A 20,396-nucleotide genomic window follows, 5' to 3' on the forward strand; every position below is an offset into this window, starting at 1 on the left:
AGGCAGGCAGATCTCTGTGTTTGAGGCCAGTCTGGTCTACAGAATGAGTTCCAGGACAGCGATAGCTGTTACACAGTGAAACCCTGTCTCGAAAACCTGGGGGGGGGGGGGGTCAAAAAAAAAAAAAAGAATCACAGGTCATAGCCTATGCTCCTAGGGGTCTATTCCTTATGTGCTAAGAACTTTGCCAAAATCTCTTACATGGAGCTTAAGGATTTAAGCTTACTCAGGATTTAAGTGCCCCAGAGACAAAGATTCTCTACTTTGTTTCTCTTGTCACTGTAATTTCTGGTCTTCTAGGACACATGATTAATGTTTCTCCTTTAGGGCTCTGATGACCAAGGCCCAGACTCGGGCCCCACTTCCAGAGTGTCACCCTGGACCAGTGGACATCATACAGCACAGAAGGAACAGAATTCGCATGCAATGTCAGGGTTGCAACTGCTGCTTGTAGCTGTCTCAATCAGCTATGCAAGACTACCACCTCCATCCCCAGCCTTGAAGTAGCAGAGGACTCAGGCCTGGTACTTGTTTTTTTTTCCTCCAGGAACTCTCAATATAGGAAGTTTAGGTAGGGGGGAGAGACTCACTAAACCTATGGTGTTTCAGCTATGATTTAAGGCACAATGGAGGTACTGAATAGCTAGAGGCAGGAAGAAATGGACAGTTGGGACAAGAGGGGAATTTAGATGCTGGATGTGGTGGCACACCTTTAATCCCAGCACTCAGGAGACAGAAGCAGACAGATCTCTGTGAGTTCAAGGCCAGCCTGGTCTACATAACAAGCTCCAGGACAGTCAGAGCTACACAGAGAGACCGTACCCTTTCAAAGAGAAAGGGTAGAGGGTGAGAATAGTCTGTCTTTAGTAGAGGCAGTATCTCTTTCCATCCCCCAAATACTCAGGTGCTATCCTGACAGGAATGGAACTGTCTGGTTGGATGTAGCAGCAAGGTGATATCTGTAAACTAAATGACTCTGAGGTAAACCTTTCCCACTCATTTTGTGCTCTCTTGAGAGAGGAGGGAAACCTCAATTGAGAAAATGCTCCCAAAAGACTGGCCTTTAGGCAAGCCCATGGTGCATCTTCTTGATTGATGACTGATGCTGAAGGGCCCAGTTCACTGTGGGCTGTGCGCCACCCCTGGGCTGGTGGTCCTGGGTGCTATATGAAAGCAGGTTGAGCAAGTCCAGTAGCACTCCTCTACAGCCTGTGTCAGTTCCTGCCTATTCTCTGAATGACGGACTAGAAGTTGTAAGATGAAATCAACCCTTTCTTCCCCAAGCTGCTTTTAGTCAAAGTCTTTTATCACAGTAATAGAAACCCTAAGACAGTTCTGCATCAATGACAGCTGCATGTACACTGAAAGAGGCAAGTGTATGAGAAGGATAAGGTAGAAAACGCTAAGCTGAGAAAGGCTGTCTAAAAATTGGTGAGGGATAGGTCCATACCACAAGGAACCCCTACCTTGGCCTGAGCGGTTCACTAGCTGCTGTGGGATGTAGGTACCATCTTTTCCTCTTTTGGCCGCCTCTTCTAGTGCCTGGTTGCTTGGTAGAGTGGTAGTTAAATGTCAAGATAAAGCTCCTTCGGGTACTTGTCCCAGGTATCTCTTTTGCTACCTCCAATCCTCATTGGAACCCATGATTAATTCCAATGAGCAGGAAAAGGCCAGCCTTTTCCCCTTGATTGCAACTTAGGATCAAAATGGAACCAGGGCAGGGGTATTTACTGTTCACTGGTTCACCTTTCAATATAGACTATAAGATCAGATGAGGCAGGTCTAAGCCATGCTCCCACCAGAGAGCCACCAAAAAAAGGGTGAGATATCCCTTAACACTAGATTTTTAGCAAGTGGAAATCCTGGAAAGGGGAGAAATGGACCAAAGCGATTCTTCTGAACATAAAACGAGAAAGGGCACAGCAAGAGTGCCGGTATACTGAGTTCCTGAGCTAAGGGAAGACTTGACTTTAGCCTAGAACACCTTATACAACCTTGAGAAGAGGAAACGCCTTGGAGAAGTCAGAGATGTCTGGAAGCTAGTTAATGAAGCAGGACCTCCAAGCTTTTGCTTCCTCCTCTATTTCGTAGAGTGTTAGAGAACACTCAGAACCACAAAGTCTTTGGAGGGTTATGGTCCCTTTATAAATATGATGGGTCTTATCTGGGGGGGGAAATGCATACAGATACCCACAAAAAAATCGTGTATAAACATATTTCCAGAGGGCAGTCCCTAATCAAGTACAGTCCCTTCATTTTTCAGGTTTAGAAGGGTGAAAATCTATATTGTAAGACTATTAATAGGCTTGAAGCTACTATGCCAAGTCAAAGAAGCCAGACACAAAAGGATCATATATTGTATAATTTCATTTATATAAAATGTCCAGAAGAGACAAATGGGAGTGAGTGGGGAGGGAACACCTAGGGAATGTGGGGTTTCTTCTAAGGGTCATAAAAACATTCTAAAATTTTTTTGCAATGAAGTTTCATTCAATGACTGAAATACACTAAAAGTCACTGAATTGTATACTGAATTAGATGAACTGTATGGTACTCAAATTTCATCTCAATAGAGCAGTTTAACAGTGACACAGAAATTACAAATTAACCACACATTCATTAGGGGCAGAAAGAAACTAACAGAGAAACATTAAGGATAATCTGACTCACCAAATAACATATTTAAAACAGCTCAACTTTATAGCATGGAAACTATACTTCAATAATAAAGCCATGAAGAAAAAGGTCCCCTCAGAACAGGAAAACAAGAGCACAAAGCTAGGGGAAGCTGTTGTGCAAATTCCCAAGAGGGACCAGTGCCCACCAGTCTGAAGACAGGGAAATGGCTTGGGGGAGGAGGAGATCTTTTCCAAGGTTAGAGAGAGGCTGGGAAGGTTCCGATTCAGAGCCCTGACTCTCTGGACTCGGCCCTGGCACTACCACTAGCACTGCAGCTGCTCCATTAATAGGCGAGGAAGGGTCTGCTCTCCTTTTGAAGAGAAATGCACTTCAGAAACATGTTTCCAAAAAACATTCCTAAGGGTTTTATTTCTAACGAGGAAAATAATAAAATAAAATTAAAATAGGCTTTAGTTGGAACAAAGTTTCTTGTTTTGCTTTTTCTTCTCCTTTTGAACAAATTAATTACACACCAACAATCTTCTTTTATTACAGCATGAACCCAGGAGGAGGAGACGGGGAGGATGGGCAGGAAGGGTTGAGGTGGGTGTGTGGACAAGCACCAAAAGCCTTCAGACCATAGGCAGCCCTGTTCAACCCCAACAAAATTCATTTCAAATAAAAAAGTGAGGACAGCTATGTGAAGTTTCCTCCTCCTGGGTAGAACAGTAAGGGGAAAGGAAAAGATGAAGGGGGGGGGGAGTAAAAAGGAGGCAGGAGGCAAAAGAGTGTGTGGCTGGGGAGGAGGTTAGTGTAGCATGGCCTGACCCAGGGCCAGAACTGGGGAGAAGGGAGAGGTCCCCCAGTTTGCATGTGCCCTGCATTCGTCTCTGGAATGGTGCTGGCCTAGCCCCAGTCGATCCCCTGCCCACCTGTGTCTATCTGCCTCTGGTGTCTGGGAATGCTGGTTAGAGGTTACCAGGGACGCAGGACTCCAGGGGCCGGCCCCCAGGAGCTGAGGTCTGAACAATACCTTGGAGTCAGAATATAAAAGTCACGGTCTTGGGGATGGTGGTGAGGGGGAAATCTCTCCACCTACCCGCCCACCTCCAAGAAGCAGGCTTGATGGTCAGAAAGGATCCTTGAGGCCAAGGAAGGATCTTTGTTGGGGTCTGTGCTAGGCTCAGCCACTGTCACAATTGTTGCCGAGATGGCTGCTGTGGGCAGGACATCAACAGCCGGGAAGTCAGAGTAGAGAAAGGGGCTGAGGTGTCTGAACCAGCCTCTAACACTGGTTCTAAGCCATCCTGGTCCTCCTGGGAGCTGGGGCTGCCATTGGTGGGGAAGGGTACAGGAGGGACCTCACCCCCAGACTCCTCCTCCAGTTCTTCTTCCTCTTGGACTTCCTCGGCTTCTGGTTCTGAGCTCCGTACCCTCTTTGGCTCTAGCTCGTCTCTGGCTGGATCATCAGCCTCCCCACCCCGATCCACCTTCCTTCGCCGCCTCCTCTCTAGGGCTCGGCCTCGTGTCCGACTCCCATGGCGCTCTGCCTTCTCCAGCTGTGAACACAAAAGACCAAAAGGCAGGTTTAAAGTGATGCCTGGTGGTGCCTGACTGTAATTCCAGCACTTCCAAAGCTAAAAGGCAGGAAGACCAGACTGCCATGAATTCAAGGCCAGTCTGGACTATATAACAAGTTACCAGGCCAGTCAGGGCTACATAACAAGATCCTATCCTGGCCCCCACCCATCCCAAAAGACAAGCACAGGCAAGTAGTCAAGGCCTGAGAGCTCTCTGCCTACCTGGCCTGACCTGGTCATGTCAATGACTCCTCTTCCTTACCTCCAGAAGGGTGTGGACTCTCTCCAAGTCCGGAGGCTGCCCAGCCTGCAGCAGCTGCCAAATGCTTTGATTCTCATCTAGGGTCACCTCAAGTAGATCCCCCTCCATCATAAGTTCCTCTAGTGGGGCTCGGGTTGCCTCAGGCAGTTCTAAGACAGGGCCAGTCAGCTGTGGTAATAGTGAGGACAGCAGTTCCAGATCTGAAAATTGTGGGCATAGGCTGGATTAGAGACTGTCTTTGATCTTATCCTACACCACTAGAACAGAGCTGAGGACATTGGGGGCCGCACTGGTAATAGCCATTCAACACCCCACTCATACTACAGCTAGACCTACCTCTCTTACCTGAGCCCTCCTCTGTGGCTACCTTTTCAGGACTGGTCACACTGTCCCCATTCTCCAACAGCCCCTGGACCTATCAAATATCAAGATCAGGAAAAGGCAGGGGGTAACTGAACTGAAGAGCCAGGACCTACTCTTCCTTCACCCACACCAAACCTCAGAGACTCTACCTCCAGGAAGAAGGGCAAACATGGGGCGCCAGCAGAGAGCAGGGTCTAGGAGTATGGACAGATATAGGATGGAACAAAAAGGCTGGGCCAAAGTGTTAAAACTGGAGCACTGGGACAGAGCTGAAACCTATGTATAAGTTAGGGGACAGAAATTTGAGGCTAAGAGCTGGGCTAAGAAGCTCACCTTCGGCATATTGCCAGCGCCCTCGCCAGCGTCTGAAGAGTAAGCAAGGGATTCCTCAGGCTTGGATTCAGCCTGTAGCCGTTGGCGGAGTTCAGCCAGCCGTCCCAACAGAGCAGTCACTTCCTCAGAGGCCAAAACCTGTCTGGCACGGCCTTGCCAGCTGATGGCTCTTTCTGTGAGACACTGTAGGGCCTCACCCTCAGGCAGCCGTACAGGCAGTCTCTGTAGGGCTACCAGCAGTGCCAGGATGGTTTCCAAGCGTGGGCGCCGTGAGCGCATACAAAGAGGGCACAAGAATTTGGTGTCCCATTCCCACCAGGCCAGCAGTGGGGATGAGGTAAGACTGGACCTCTGGGAGCCGAGGAGGCGGGGTACTGTCACACACCGCCCATGGAACCAGTCCTGACACAGGTCACACTGCAGAGCTCCCACCCCAGCTGGCACTTGCCCACACACGCAGATAGAGGCTGTAGAGGAGGCTGTGGTCAATGATGCCAGTGGACTTGGCTTGGCTGAGTTGGTGCGACGAAGCTGCAGGATCCCTTCCTTCTCCTTCTGCTCCCCTTCTTTGAAGGCCACGATCTGCCGTGCCCAGGAAAGGGGAAGAACATAAACAACTTGATTCCATTGCTCTCTGGCCTCCTCAACACCCCACTCCCAAAGCAGGAAAACTGAACTCAGGGGGCAAATAGTCTGCCCACGGTCACAAGGTTCAGACAATCATTAGCAGGCTCTTTACCCATCTGTATCTAAGCTTCTTACCACAGAGCCTGGGTCCCTGAGGTCCTGCGCAGACAGCCCCAACAGCTCTGTGTCAGATTTGTACAACCCCAGCTCCTTCTCCATCCACCGGCTGCGTTTGGTGCTGTCTGAGCCGGCGTCTGCACACGGGCAGAGCACCTGAGGCAGGCAGACAGAGGCAAATGACCAGGCTTCCCTACCTCCCGTATCTTCTCCCCTCCCCCATGTCCCCTCAAAAACTCTTATTCTCACATAAACTACCTCGAAACAGCCAGTCTAGGCAAAAGAGAATATAGGTAAATGTGTCAGGCCTCACCTCCAATAATGTGTAGCAGGAGTTCTTCTTGAGGAAGGTCTTGGAGGCCTTCTCTCTCCAGGAGTGTGCTGTCAGTACCTGCAGCTCTAGCTGTCTCAGTTCCTCCAGCCCCACAGGGAGGTCCCGACCCACAGCTACTAGGCCCTCCAAGTCATCCAAGCAGGGGTAGTGGTCACCATTCTAAGCACAGGCAAGAGAGAAAGGCAAGATGAACTTGCAATTATCTACTAACTTTCCATGTCTGACCTACGCTAGGAAGATGCTCTGTCCAAGTAGAAACAACTGACGCTGTCCTCAGGAATATACTCTACCATGCATGACACCTGCATCTACTAACTGGCTCGGTCAAAGCAGTCAGTCAGTCTTCAGAAATACCGGGCTAGCTATGCTTTTGTGGTCTTCCTTTCCAGGTACTTGTCCTTTTGTACTCACATGTTCTACCGTTCTCACCCTGACCAGAACCCTACTTCCTTCAGGTCAGTCTCCGAAGTCCCTCTCTCATGAATAATTGCCTCCTCACAATATGTGGGGCCTCATTCCTCTCTAGACATGCAAACACAGCACAACCTTGTATGTCATCCCTTCCAGCTACATGGAAGGTCTAGGTGTGGATGGGGAGGTCCTTACTTGGATCTCATCCACATCAGCAATCCACGCCCGAGCCTTAGCAAGAGCCTCCTTGAGAGACTGGATATTGGGAAGGTGAACAGGGATGTTTTCTGCTTCATGGATTATGGCCTCAAGTGTGGCTGGTGGATGCTTCTGCCTAAAAACAACAAAAGAAGGGGCGGGAGAGCAAGCCAGTTTGGCACATAGCCTATGGATCAGAGTCCAGTCTGATCAGTAGCTATATACAGCTGGGCTCTTGTTATTCCCCCTTGTTACACTTCTGTGATTTTATGTTGGTAAAAATGTTTGCCAGGCTTCTGCCAACGTTCTTGCACCTAGTTTGATACTCTGTCAGCCTGCTAGAAGCTCATATACTAACCACTTACGTATCCTGTGACTGAAGTCTATCAGACAACCCATGTGTGTGGTACCTTTTTACCTATACACATTCATCTATTTGTTTCCTGTGCTTCTGAGCATGTATACATGCTGACCTACTGGTACTGGGCTACACACCCACATCCACATCTGTTCTCAGCTTTTCCATCAGCCTACCCCTGCCTCTATGTATACAGACTTCAAAAGAAAAAAATGAGACAAGAAACAAAAGAACAGAGAAACTCAATATACCTACAGAGGGGTTGGTGTGATGCCCAAGGCCACCCACAGCCATTCTCTTCAGATTCTCTACTAAATTTTGAAGGTAAAGAATGGCAGGGAAGGGAAGGGCTGGACTTACCTGGCCTCCAGGCAGAGGTGGGCTTTCTCTTCCCAGCGTTCAGCGATGGTCAGCAGCTCCTGAAGCTCTGCCTGGGCCTTATCCACAGCAGGGCTAGGGGCTACATTGGCGCCCGCAACCAACAGTCCCCGCATGATGGCCAGGGTACCCCTTCGGGCAGAGGGAGCCAGCGTGCGTTTTACCTCATCCAGCCACCGTGCCTGTTCCACTTGCCGCTGGAGTTGTTGGGCTTCAGGTACCTCCACCCCCAGTTGCTGCCCTCTCTCCAACAGGGTCTGAAGCAGCCCTGGACTGGAGGGTTGTGAGACCAGGGCCTCACGGGCCTCAGACTGGTAGGCTTCCACCTGTTCCAGAATACCCTACCAAAATAGAGGGTGAAGAACGAATCCTTCAGTTGAGGCCACTTAAGAGGTCCCACTACATAGCCTTGCTCCAGCATCTCCCAACACAATCTTCTGAGAAAAAGAAATCTACCATGGACTGAACTCTGGTTCTCTGAACTCTAAAACAGCAGTTCCTGTTAACACTTAACTGCTCATTACGATGCCCTGGGGGTTGTAATAAAATTGACATTCATAGGCAATTTTATACATGACTGATCAAAAAATCTGTACTTTTACTTTATCTTTACATGGGATTCTGTTCTCAAAGCACTAACAGATCCTCTACCCTAAGAAGTACTATGCTATATAAATCTCTTGCTCCCTCTGGGGTCCCCTGTCCTCTCCATCCTTTCATTTTTATAAACCTTATTCACTGTTTCAGGCCCAACAAACACCCTTATTACTTTTCCTTTCTCTTACTTGAGCAAACCCTCTCTTGACTCAGCATCTTAGACTCACATCCCTGTTCCAAGTCCCAAATCTAAAAACTTGCTCATACTTCCCACTATTTTCTCACACATGCACTCTGTCTTACCTAAGCCCACCTCTCCTCACCTTGACATCCCCAATCTGGTGCATGGCACAAGGCAGGTTGTTCATCTGGCCCAGAAAAGCCCGTAGCTCTGCCAGGGTCATCTGTAGACCAGCCACCCTGTCGGGGCTATGGAGTTTCATGTGTGAGATTTCAGATCCAAACCCAGGTCCCTCCTTCCATTTGTGCCAAAACCATTCCTCACCATATCTGTTCTATTTTGATCTTTGTACCTCAATGTTTCCACAATTGACCAGGTTACAGAAAGAGTTTATAAATCTAAGCATATTCACGGGATGAAGGGATAGAAGGAGAGAGGAAGGAAAACAGCTAGAGGATGAAAACACTTATAAACTAACCAATGGTAACAGAAGCCAGACTTTACATCCTCCACGGACCCACACGGAGTCAGAGATAGAACCCAGGGCCTCATATACTAGGTAAGCATTAAGTTACATCACCAGCCCTTACAATCCACCCTCTACTGCAACTTGTTCAGGTTTTCTTGTCTGTGTCCTATTCCAGTCCCTAAACCTCCCACACTCTTCCCTGCCCACAAAATCCCTTAACCTACCTCTCAAATCTTCTAGACACTGATAAAATAAATACTTCTAAGTTTTCTTATTGCTAAGGCTCTCCTTTATGAAAAGCTGCCTGTCTTCCTTGCACTCGGCAGTACTTCCCAGGTCATGTCACACTTGGCAATTTCCTGATAATGCTCCATGAACTTAAGTCTATTTGTAACCCACCCATTGTAACATACTTTTCAGTAGCAGCAAGCTACCTGTGCTGTAACACCTCATACCAACATACCCAGCTTCCTGGCCACTGACCAGTCCCAGAGCCCGAGACACACAAGCCTCTGCCTCACTCAGGCAGTTCTTCAGTCGCTGTAGCAGCTCACTGTTAGGAAACCTTCGCTCACGGGCCTCAGATTCCAGTGCTCTCAGTTCTTCAAGGCCTGGAGGAAGAATGAGAGCAGCAAGGAGTACACAGCATATGTAAAGGCAGAAGGAAAGGTCTGGGATACAGAAGAAAAAAGGAATAGAACTTGTCTGTAGAGTCCCTCCAACACCACCCCCACCACCCTACCCCAGCAATCACTCACTGCGCTTCCGCCCATCTTCCACCTCCAGGGCCACTCGTACTTTGTTAGCCCATGTGTCAAAGGACTCAGCTCGAACTTTCAGTTTATGCAGCATGGCAGGGAGCTCATCCAAGGTGTATCGGTACCTGGAAAAGGACCAGAAAAAGCACATTTTAGCCCGACTTTGCATTCTCCTACTTTCTTCAGGTAGGCCCTATACTTACCGAAGGTACTGCCGGCTACTGGAGCACTTGCAGAGGTCATTGATGTGAGAAAGGCAGACAAGGCCATCTGGACAGTCATAGCAAGCCAGGGCAGATAGGAAACATGTGGTCTTGCATTTTATGCACTGACGTTCATCATCTGGAAGCAGCTCAAAAGCTTCTCGCTCAGCCTCAGTGATACCCTGGGGGTATACAACCCACACATTATTCAGAACCAGACTGGTGGTAGAAACCCCCATCTCAGCTATCACAGAGTAACTTAAATCTATGATGACGGTCATGAAGACTAGAAGGCCAAATTTCACATCACATCTGCCCTCTGTCAAGTCCACAATCTCAAAGCAGGTTCAGAAGAATCAGGATTGATCAGATCAATGTGGATTTTAAGGCCAAAAAACAAACAAACAAACAAAAAAGCATAAAGATAGAAAAATCTGGATAAGATTCAGATTAGGAGCTAGGCAATGTGACAAAGGCTTGTAATTCAGCCTTCAGAAGGCTGAGGCAGAAGGATTACTGTGAACTCCAATGCCAGCAAGCTGTAGTCTCACAAAACCAAGGACACAAGGGAGATGACTGCATAGGCAAAGGCACTTGTTATACAAGTCTGGAAATCTGAATTCAATTCCCAGAACCCATGTTTTTAGGTAGAAGGAGAAAACAGACTCCCAAAAGTTGTCCTCTGACCTCCACAGGCTCATCACTGCCTGTGCACCCACGCGATAATAAAAAAAACCAATCAAATATTTAAAACAAAAATTAAAAAAGATTAGACTAACAAAAGGCCTGTAAGTGAGAGAGATAAAGAATGTGGACCTAAGCAGCAGAGAGGTGGAAATGTAAGGTTTGTTCTAGGAAACAATGCTGGCTTTAGCCACTAACATTCACTATATTCCAGATACTAATGCTTAGTAAATGGAAACACTATGCACCAATAGAACTTACAGAAACACAACTACATAGTTTTTTAATATATAAAAATAAAGCAATCCATGAAGAAATGCCAAATATGCAAATATACTGAAGTCACTAAAAGACAAAATTATGAGCAATTTTAGGAATTTTAAGAAAAAATGCTGGCTTCAATAAGTTTTGTTTTACATACCAACTTTAAAATCAAACTGCTGCTAATGTGGCTGTGATCCCCCATTCATCATGAGAAGTTATTTAAATCTTTCTCAATCTGTTTGCTTCACTTGTCTGCAGTAACTATCATTCTTGTTCAATTGTTCTAAATATTTCAATTAAGTACTTGATATATTAACACTATGAATTATGAAGTACTCAACAAACATTATTAGCTCTAGTTTTAAGGTAAGAATATGCATCTCATAAGCATATCTCATTTTACTAAAGGATAACAGAGAAAGCCAGCAGCTTGTCAAAGTAAGGATTTAACTGCAGATAATTCTGAATCCAAAGCTAGAGAATGTTAGAAGGGTGAAGCCCCTAGATTTCTTCAGATCACAGACATAGACATACTAAGTCATCTCCATAAAAATATTCAAAAACACACATCATATCTAAAAGATCTCAAGATTGGGGTGTGTGTGTGTGTGTGTGTGTGTGTGTGTGTCCAGAACCCATCTGAGTTAAGTGCCAAATGTACAAAATTCTGTCCAAATGGGAAGGTAGCCTCTTTTCTTTAAATCTTGATTTCGTTTCTTTTCATATTGTGGTATAGCATGGGACCATCATTTAATAATAGAGTAAGTCCATGAAAAAGCCAAGCTATTTACTAACAACAAATGAGAAGCCCCAGGCTTCCAATATTACTGTAGCTGAAACCTGGCCTATATCTAACACTCACACAAAGTTATGAGTATATATCTATGTGTGTATGTTTTATGACAAGTCTTGGCCTGGGCTGGCCTGAAACTTAGGGTAATCCTCTTCTCCCTGCTTGCTAAATGCTGAGATTATAGGCATGCACTACCATAGCCAACATGTATATGAACTTTAAACTAAAAAATGCATTATCCCCCCAAAACAGGCCTCTCAGGATCCCTTAGGATCAGCATTCTTTTGTGATCTTTTCTTTCTTTTGTAATGCTGGTGATCAAACCCAGTGTGTTCCACATGCTAGGAAGCACTCTGCCACTAACTATAATACTAAACCTCCTACATCATCTCAAGAGGATCTTCACTACAGCAGTTCCCTAACCCATCCATTCATCCACACACAACTGACACATGCTTATGGAGAATCTACTGAAGTAAGATCACTTTCTATTCGACATTATTTTAGTCAAGTTAACAGAACATTAGAAATTGAGAAAATAGCTAAGGGTGCTGGAGAGATGGCTCAGCAGTTAAGAGCACTTGTTGCTGTTGCAGAGAACCTGGGTTCAGTCCCCAGTACCCATAAAGCAGCTCACAACTGTAATTTCAGTTCCTGGGGATCTAACACCCCTCTTTTGGCCTCCATGAATACTGCATACACACAATACACTCACATATGTGTAGGCAAAATACTCATACAAATAAAAATAAATAGAACTCGTTCCCCCTTTGAGACAAGAGCTTACTATGTAACCTTGGCTGACCTGGAACTCACTATATAGACCAGGCTGCTCTCAAATTCATAGAGATCTGCCTGCCTCTGGCACTGGAATAAAAGGTGTGCATGCACTATTACACTCCACCATAAATTACAACAACAAATGTTTAAAAAGGAAATTCAGGAAAGTAGCTAGGTATGGTGGGGCAGACCTATTAATTTCAGGACTCAGGAGATTATGAAGGAACAAAAAATACCATCTCAGTAAGTAAATAAAACAGAATTTCCTAAAAAACATTTCATACTTCATTTTCTTCACGCATTAATACTACTAACATTAGCAGCTACTACACTAAAAGGGTAATAATAGATTCTTTTTACAAATATCAATTCACTCAAGCTTTACAACTACCATTACAAATACCAGCTTAAGCTGGAAGTGGTGCTCCAAGCCTTTTCACTTGGGAGGCATAGACAGGGATCTCTGGGTTAGATGCCAACCTGGTCTACAGAGTGAGTTCCAGGACAGCCAGGGCTGTTATGCAGAGAAAGTCTATTGTCTTGAGAACAAACACAATGAAGCTTAGGAATTTATTAGCATTTTACAGAGTGGGAAAGTGAGACTATCACTTAATTTTAAGCAATTTGATGAAGTGATCAAAATGATCAGCAACAGGGGTTTCATATGCCTGCCTATTTTAGTGGGTCATTTGTATAAAGGTAATAGCAACTATAACCATAGCCTACATTACTGAACAAATATCCGTAACTCATAACTCACTCAGCTATCTAAAAAGACAAACAGAATTTCCATTTTTCAGATGAGGAAGCTTACCCTCAGTGAAGCAAACTAACCTGTGTAAGGTTGTCAGGCACTGAAACACTGAAAATAGAATGTGGCTTTCAAGTCAGGTGTGCCAAGCTCTTTTCACTACACTCCAAGAATAAAGGTTACATCTATCCCTGGAAGTTATCCTTGTCTTTCCCAACCTTTACCAGGCTGATCAAAAGCACCACCACTCACCTTTTCCAGTAGAGCCTTTCGTAGACGCCGCTCTTCCTGCACCATAATGAACATCTCTTTATGTACAGCTGCTGCTAGGTTCAGATCCAGCTTCTCGGGGCAGGCAGCCATCTTGCAAATTAGCTCCTCATGAGAAAAGACACAGTATCTTCGCAGCCGGCGGTAGTGCTCAATGCACTGGCGTCCAGCAGGCAGCTGTGAACAGGTTCAAAGCTGAACTTGGCCAAGCCTGAAGGAAGCGGTACTTTGGCTTCCCTATAACTTTCTAGTTCTCCCTACCAGACACCACACTCCAGACTCACCCAGTCAGCAGTGCAAAAGTTGACTGCCTCAGCGAAGTTGTAGCCTTGGTTGAAACCACTGTGGTAAGCACGAGGAAAAGTGATGACGAATTCTCCTGCACACTGGTTTGTTCGAACAACCTAAGGGTTGAAAAAAAAAAAAAGGCTAAGACCATTGAGATAAATCAAGGCTTTCCAGTTGTCAGCAACCTAAGAGTGGGATCCTAAAGAAAACAAAAGGAAAGCTTCAAGGAACAGAGTATGACAACAGAATCCCGGGCGTCCATTGAGTCACAAGAGGTAGGAAATATATGCATCAAATCACTTCAACTTTCCTGATAATATTTTAATACAATTATAAGAAGTACTTTCCACTAAGATAACCATGATTTCACATTAATATTCATTTGTTTTATTACATGGTTTCGGGAGTCAAATGCATCTATGATATTGATTACAAAACCAGCAGGTGCTATTATTCTCTTTCCCAGGACCAACCATGTTCATCTCTTCTGACTTTCGAATATTAACCTTAACCACTCTAAATAATATGGATCTGAGCTGGGCAGTGATGGCGCACACCTTTAATCCCAGCACCAGTACAGTCAGGGCTACAAAGAGAAATGTCTCAAAAGATTATCATAATAATAATAATATGGCCCTAAACTATTGTTGTGCTTGCTCTGGCAGCACAAATACTAGAAAATCGGAACGATACAGAGATTAGCATAGCCCCTGCGCAAGGATGACATGCAAATCTGTGAAGTGTTTCATAGGTTTTAAAATACCATTTAGACATAACCCCCCCCCCACACACACACACAAAAACACCAAAAACCAGCATTATCAGTCAGGCATGGTGGTACACACATTTAATTCCTGCCTTAAAAGGAAAAAAAAAAGAGAGAGAGAGAGAGAGAGAGAAGTGCCCACATTGGTGGCTCATACCAAATATAACTCCAGCTCCAGCATTTTCTCAATTTGCTTAGTTTTGTATACATATAATAACCTGAGCCCTAACTTTCTGGTAGAAGCCCAAACATCTTTTCTACGCATTTTTTGCCTTTCTGTAAGTCTCTCAGCTGTTTTTTTTTTTTGCGGGGGGGGGGGGTTGCTTTTGGATATGGGGGTATTACCACATACATATAGCAAAGGTTAGCCTTGAACTCAAACTCCTGATTCAGCCACTCCAGTGCTGGGATTATACGTGTGTGTCAACACATTCAGCTTCATGCAGATTTCTAATCCTTTTCATCTGAACCATTTATCTTCCCTAGATCTCATTTCCTAGATTCCGTGCTCTTCTCTTTGCTGATTTATTGCTTTGCTGTGTTTGAACATGGTCAGAAACAGCTTATTTAGAAGAGAGGTGTTTAGTCTCTTACACTTGATTGCATATAGAATTCCAAAATGAAAATTATTTAGAAGGGCTTGCTCTTTAAGACAATCTTACTACCCTAGCCTGGCTGGCCAAGTATTCGTTATGCAGTTTACGGTAGCCTTGAACTTGAGGCAATTCTATTTGATTCTCATAACTACTGAGATTACAAGTATGTATCACCATGCCCAGCTCATTTGGAACTCTTTCTGAAGTCTTTTAGATTTCAGTGCTATTAAAAGAATTCTGAATTAAAACTGTTTCTTCTTCAAGATGCTTATACAATGCTCTCAGTGTTTGACAAAAATATATCTTGGTGTGAATCTGTCTTATTTGTATATTAGGTAGGCCACTTTGATTCAAGAAACAATCCTTCAAGAAAATTTTCTTTAGGGCTAGAGAGATTGATCAGTGGTTACGAGCACTGATTACTTTTCAAGAGGAATCACGTTCAATAACCAACACTCACATGGTGACTAATAAATTTCTGCAACCCCACACCCTTTTGGCCTTTACAGGTACCCGTAATACATACAGTGTGCAGATGATATACATGCAGGCAAGGCACCCATTCATATAAAATAAGATTAATCTCATTTTTCAAAATTTCAACAATTTTGGGGCTGGAGAGATGGCTCAGAGGTCTTCCAGAGGTCCTGAGTTCAATTCTCAGCAACCACATGGTAGCTCAAAACCATCTGTAATGAGATCTGGTGCCTTCTTCTGGCCTGCAGGCACAAATACTGACAGAACACTGAATACATAATAAATAAACCTTAAAAAATTCAACAATTTTATTAATTCTACCATTCTGTCTATTCTTTGTAATTTCTATTATTTGAATATTAAACTTACTATATAGATTCTATAACTTTTTTCTACCTTTTCTCATTTTTATCTTTCATCCTATTATTTCAACTATTTATCTTAAAGCAGTAAATCTTGAAACATTTCTTGCTTTTATTATTGCTATGGTTTCCATCAGCAATCACCAGAAATGTTCTATTCTTTTTTTTTTTTTAAAGTCCAACTCTGAACATGGTATGCCTCACCCAAGTCCTTCTGGAATAAACTCCATGACTACATGGGTAAAGAAGCCATGAGTCTGGCAGGCAAATTCTTATTCTTTTATGAAGGATTATGCATTGGGCATTGAATATTGAATGTTCATCTTTAAAACTTTTGTGAAACTTCTTGTTTAAGGAAACAAACATATAAATACGTTTACAAACTTGGTCCAGATAGCCCAGTCCTAAATGACCCAGTCTGTTGTTCTATAATGTCTCTCAACTTTGACCAGTGGTCTTGCACACATAAAGAACAATCAAGCAATATCTGTTGAACAATCTATTCCCAGACATTCTAATTTCATGGATGCAAAAGCCTAGTTCCAGAGAAGCCCCAGATAGTAGACCCAGGAAAATAATGCTCCTGATTTTCTCTGCAGCTCATTTTGCTAGTGTTACTTTACTGTTTCCTAGATGGTGGTTTAAACAAAGCATCTCTATCCGGATGTGGAGTTAACATGCCTACAATCCCAGCATCTGGAAGGCTGAGGTAGGAGAATCTTAAGTTTAAGGCCACTCTGAGCTACCTGACAAATTTAAGGATGGCCTGGGCTACTACGCTATCTCAACAACAAAACAAACAAGAAGCAGTTATTCTATTCTACAGCTACTAAAAGGGAGTAACATAGTTCTTTTCTTCCACCATGTGGGCTCTGGGAATCAAACTCAGCTCTCTAGGCCGGGTGGTAAGACCCACTGAGACATCTCACAGGCCCGAAAATGAGAAATAGGAATAAATAACAACAAAAATTTAAAACTCAGAGTGAAGTGAATATTATTGAGCCATAAAGAAAATGAACTTCAGATACATGCTGCAACATGGATTTGAGAGAAGCCTCCCATGAAAGACCAAGCAGTATTCTACTTGTATGAACTAACAAGAAAGGCAAATATAGAACAAGAAAATAAATTGAATGGATGCCTAGTCCCTACAGACAAGAATGGAGAGTGACTGTAAATGAGTATAAGGGTTTTTTTTCTGGGGAGGCAAAATGTTTTAAAATTGGATTGCAGTGACTACAGCAAATCTCTGTAGGAACATCTAGATAATATAATTAAAATGAGTGAATTTTACAGAATGTAAACCATATTGCAATAAAGCTGATTTGAAGAAAGACAAAGGCAGTTATAAAACCATACTTAACAGCACTATCTAAGAGAAATATACCAGGCTCAAAGGTGCTTAGAAAAAAATTGTTCTTCCTTTTCTGGTATTAAGTAAGTACTGACTGGATCCAGGGCCTTGCTAGACAAATGTTCTACCAAGCTGCAGGCCTTGAACTTAGGATCCTTCTGACTCAGCTAGTCAAGCATCTCAGATTATAGGGACATAATTTCAAGTGAAGCCTGGTTGCTTGGAAATTTTTTAGTAGCCACATTAGAAAAAAATAAAATAAAATAACTTTAATTTTGTTATGTGACAAACCCAGAATGTTGTCATTGCAGCATGTAGGTGTTATATAAAAGTATTCGTGAAATACTTTACATTTTTTGTTTAATCCTAAGTCTCAATTTCAACATTCATTTTATACTTGATATATTTCATCTGGGACTAGACATATTTGAAATGCTCAGTGGCCACAGGTGACTAATGGCTATCAAATTGGACAGTACAGTTCTAGATCATACATACAAGAGATTATAAAATTCACACAGTTTACTGCTTTATCAAACTTTACATAAAAAAATAACATGGACATACAGCAAATGTTTAGGATGTAGGGATTAGGAAATGACCTATTTTCCATTTTTTGGAAAGGAGGCATGCTTCCTTAAAAGAAATGGCATTTCCCAAAGGGAGCACAGTGTGTGTATGTGTGTGTGTGGGGGGGGTTATACGCAATACACACAACATGACATGACACAATGACCTAAACATAGCTTACTTAACTGTAACCTGCCAAGTAGGAACAGAAGTTCACAGGTAATTCGGACTGGAACGTACACTGACAATCCAAAGAGCCCAGAAATACTGAGAACTATTCAGTCTAGAAGGGCAGGATGGTCAGAGGCAGCAGTGAAGCAATAGCTGGTCAGAGAAGCTGGTAAACCATGAACAAGAAAAATACTGTGGAGGTTGAAATAATGTGCATGAGCAGGGCAGTGGTGGCGCATGCCTTTAATCCCAGTACTCAGGAGGCAGAGGCAGAAGGATCTCTGTGAGTTCAAGGCCAGCCTGGTCTACAAGAGCTAGTACCAGGACAGGCACTAAAACTACAGAGAAACCTTGTCTTGAAAAACCAAAAAAAAAAAAAAAAACAAAAACAAAAACAAAAAACTTGAGGTTTTCCAATTATCTACCACATCCTACTATCTATTATAGCTACCACAAATACCTATCACATTAATTTGAGATTTACCAACTACCTACCACAGAGCAGGTGGAAAGGAATAGGAGGAACAGTATAACAGAGTCCAAGAAAAGTGGCACATTTCTATAATCTCTGCACCTGGGAGGTAGGAGTGTTAGGCACTGAAGGTTATCTTGGGCTACATGAGTTTGTCTGAAATAAAAATTAGTAATACACCAGCACTTGGGAGGAAAAGCAGGCATATCCCTGAGTTCGAGGCCAACCTGGTCTACAGCTCAAATTCCAGGACAGCCAGAGCTACACAGAAAAACTATTACGTCTTTTGGGGGGGGGGGGAGAGTAATAACAGAATTAGAGTTAAAGTAAAGATAGAGGATACACTAATTCTTTAAGATCTACACCAGGGGGCTGGAGAGATGGATCAACGGTTAAGGGCACTGGCTGCTCCTTGCAGAGATCCTGAGTTCAATTCCCAGCAACCACATGGTGACTCACAACTATCTGTAGTGAGATCTGGTACTCTCTTCTGGCCTGCAGGCATACATGCAGACAGAACACTATATACATAATTGTAGGCTCATATTTCATGTATTTGCAGCCAGGTTCTCTGGCCATGCTTAGCTTCCAAGGACAGCTGTTATCCTGCCAGACACCTGTAGCCACCTAACAAAAGACTCAGGATGGACTCCTCCTTCTCTTTGTTATTATGTAAATCGCCTGGGAAAAGGTGTGGATTCCAAGCTGGTGACTAAGTTACCAGGTGTGACAGTACTGGTATTCCTGCATACCTGCATGCCCAGAAAAAGAATATTAATGAGTTTTCACCTTGGTTTACCTGGGGGGAATAAAAGATTTAAGGAATAAACACGGTTAGATAGATCTTCAGGAATGAATGAAGCCTGAGATGTCCTTCTGATATTGCCTCCGTATCGGTCCAATTAGGGAAAAGTAGTTGAGGCTTCGGATCCTGACACATAATAAATAAATTTAAAAAAAAAAAACTACATCAAAGGTCAGGCAGTGGTGGCACACAATTTTAATCTCAGCACTTGAGAGGCAAAGGCCTGTGGAGTTCAGTGAGTTCGAGGTCAGTCTGGTCTACAAAGCATGTTCCAGAACAGCCAGGACTGTCAGACAAAGAAATCCTGTCTCAAAAAACAAAACAAAACAAACAAACAAAAATCTACATCAAAAACAATGACTGCTAAAAATTCCTACGATATAAAATAGATCTTAGTCAGTTTATTTACCAAGCAGAAAGTTTTACAGGATGAATTATCCAGAGAAAGAGGACAGACCCAGGACCCTAGGTTCAACTTATAACCTTTTAATAAGTAAAAAACATAACTATTACCCCAGGTTATCAGTATAAAAATATAACAGACAAGCTGAGTGTGATGGCGCATGTCTTTAATCCCAGTACTCAGGAGGCAGGCAGATCTCTCTGAGTTCAAGGACAGCCTGCCTAGTCTACAGAGCAGCTCTAGCTAGCCAAGGCTAGTTCCTATCCCAAATAAATAAATAAATAAATAAATAAATAAATAAATAAATAAATAACTGACATAAAAATATGACCTCCAATCTGTTGGTAGTATTTGGCAATCCAGAATAAGAATACCATTTTCCAGTATTCTTTTTTCTCTTTCCTTCCTTTATTTCTTGTTTCGGAAAGATGGCTCAGTGGATAAGAGTACTTGCTGCTGTTACAGAAAATCTTGAGTTTTCCTAACACTCACATAGTGGCTCATAACTACCCATAGCTCCCGTTATAGGGGATTTAACACCCTTTGTCTGGAGTCCACAGACAATGCATGCATGTGGTACATATACAGATACTCAGGCACACACACACACACATAAAAACAAATAAAATTACAAAGAAAAGCAACACTTTCTAGCTCTGTCCTTCCTCCATTTTCCTTTTCCACTAACTGGAACCTAGATATGATGAGGCATCCCTAAGGTACTTCCCTCAAACACATGGCCCAGAGAACTCTATCACATTTTATATTTAACCAACCATGATGACCATGGACCTCAGAGTAA

At 43.5% G+C, this 20,396-nt stretch overlaps 1 protein-coding gene and 1 non-coding gene across 7 annotated transcripts in view; one reads left to right on the forward strand and one right to left on the reverse strand.

Annotated features, from left to right (window-relative positions):
- Positions 1-2,349: 2,349 nt before the first annotated feature.
- Positions 2,350-20,396, reverse strand: part of Kdm5c (lysine demethylase 5C) — a 39,421-nt gene continuing 21,374 nt past the window's right edge. For 2 of the 6 annotated variants that reach the window (XM_048441649.3, XM_048441648.3), the window contains exons 13-26: positions 13,615-13,734; positions 13,313-13,507; positions 9,789-9,970; positions 9,586-9,710; positions 9,291-9,438; positions 8,501-8,606; positions 7,563-7,921; positions 6,842-6,980; positions 6,215-6,394; positions 5,920-6,057; positions 5,158-5,739; positions 4,807-4,876; positions 4,462-4,661; positions 2,350-4,178 (exon numbers count right to left, since the gene is read on the reverse strand). In XM_048441649.3, coding sequence (XP_048297606.1) covers positions 3,813-4,178; positions 4,462-4,661; positions 4,807-4,876; positions 5,158-5,739; positions 5,920-6,057; positions 6,215-6,394; positions 6,842-6,980; positions 7,563-7,921; positions 8,501-8,606; positions 9,291-9,438; positions 9,586-9,710; positions 9,789-9,970; positions 13,313-13,507; positions 13,615-13,734 — 2,910 coding nt within the window. In that variant the 3' untranslated portion in view covers positions 2,350-3,812. Of the gene's footprint in view, positions 4,179-4,461; positions 4,662-4,797; positions 4,877-5,157; positions 5,740-5,919; positions 6,058-6,214; positions 6,395-6,841; positions 6,981-7,562; positions 7,922-8,500; positions 8,607-9,290; positions 9,439-9,585; positions 9,711-9,788; positions 9,971-13,312; positions 13,508-13,614; positions 13,735-20,396 lie in introns of all 6 variants that reach the window. The other 4 variants (XM_048441647.3, XM_048441646.3, XM_048441654.3 and 1 more) reach the window with 3 other exon arrangements.
- On the forward strand, positions 14,268-14,373 carry LOC125405260 (U6 spliceosomal RNA). Its single transcript, XR_007233518.2, has one exon. It is a non-coding gene; the product is annotated as a U6 spliceosomal RNA (small nuclear RNA).

This window comes from Myodes glareolus, chromosome X (genome assembly GCF_982192425.1).
Source record: "Myodes glareolus chromosome X, mMyoGla1.1, whole genome shotgun sequence".
Classification (NCBI taxonomy): domain Eukaryota; kingdom Metazoa; phylum Chordata; class Mammalia; order Rodentia; family Cricetidae; genus Myodes; species Myodes glareolus.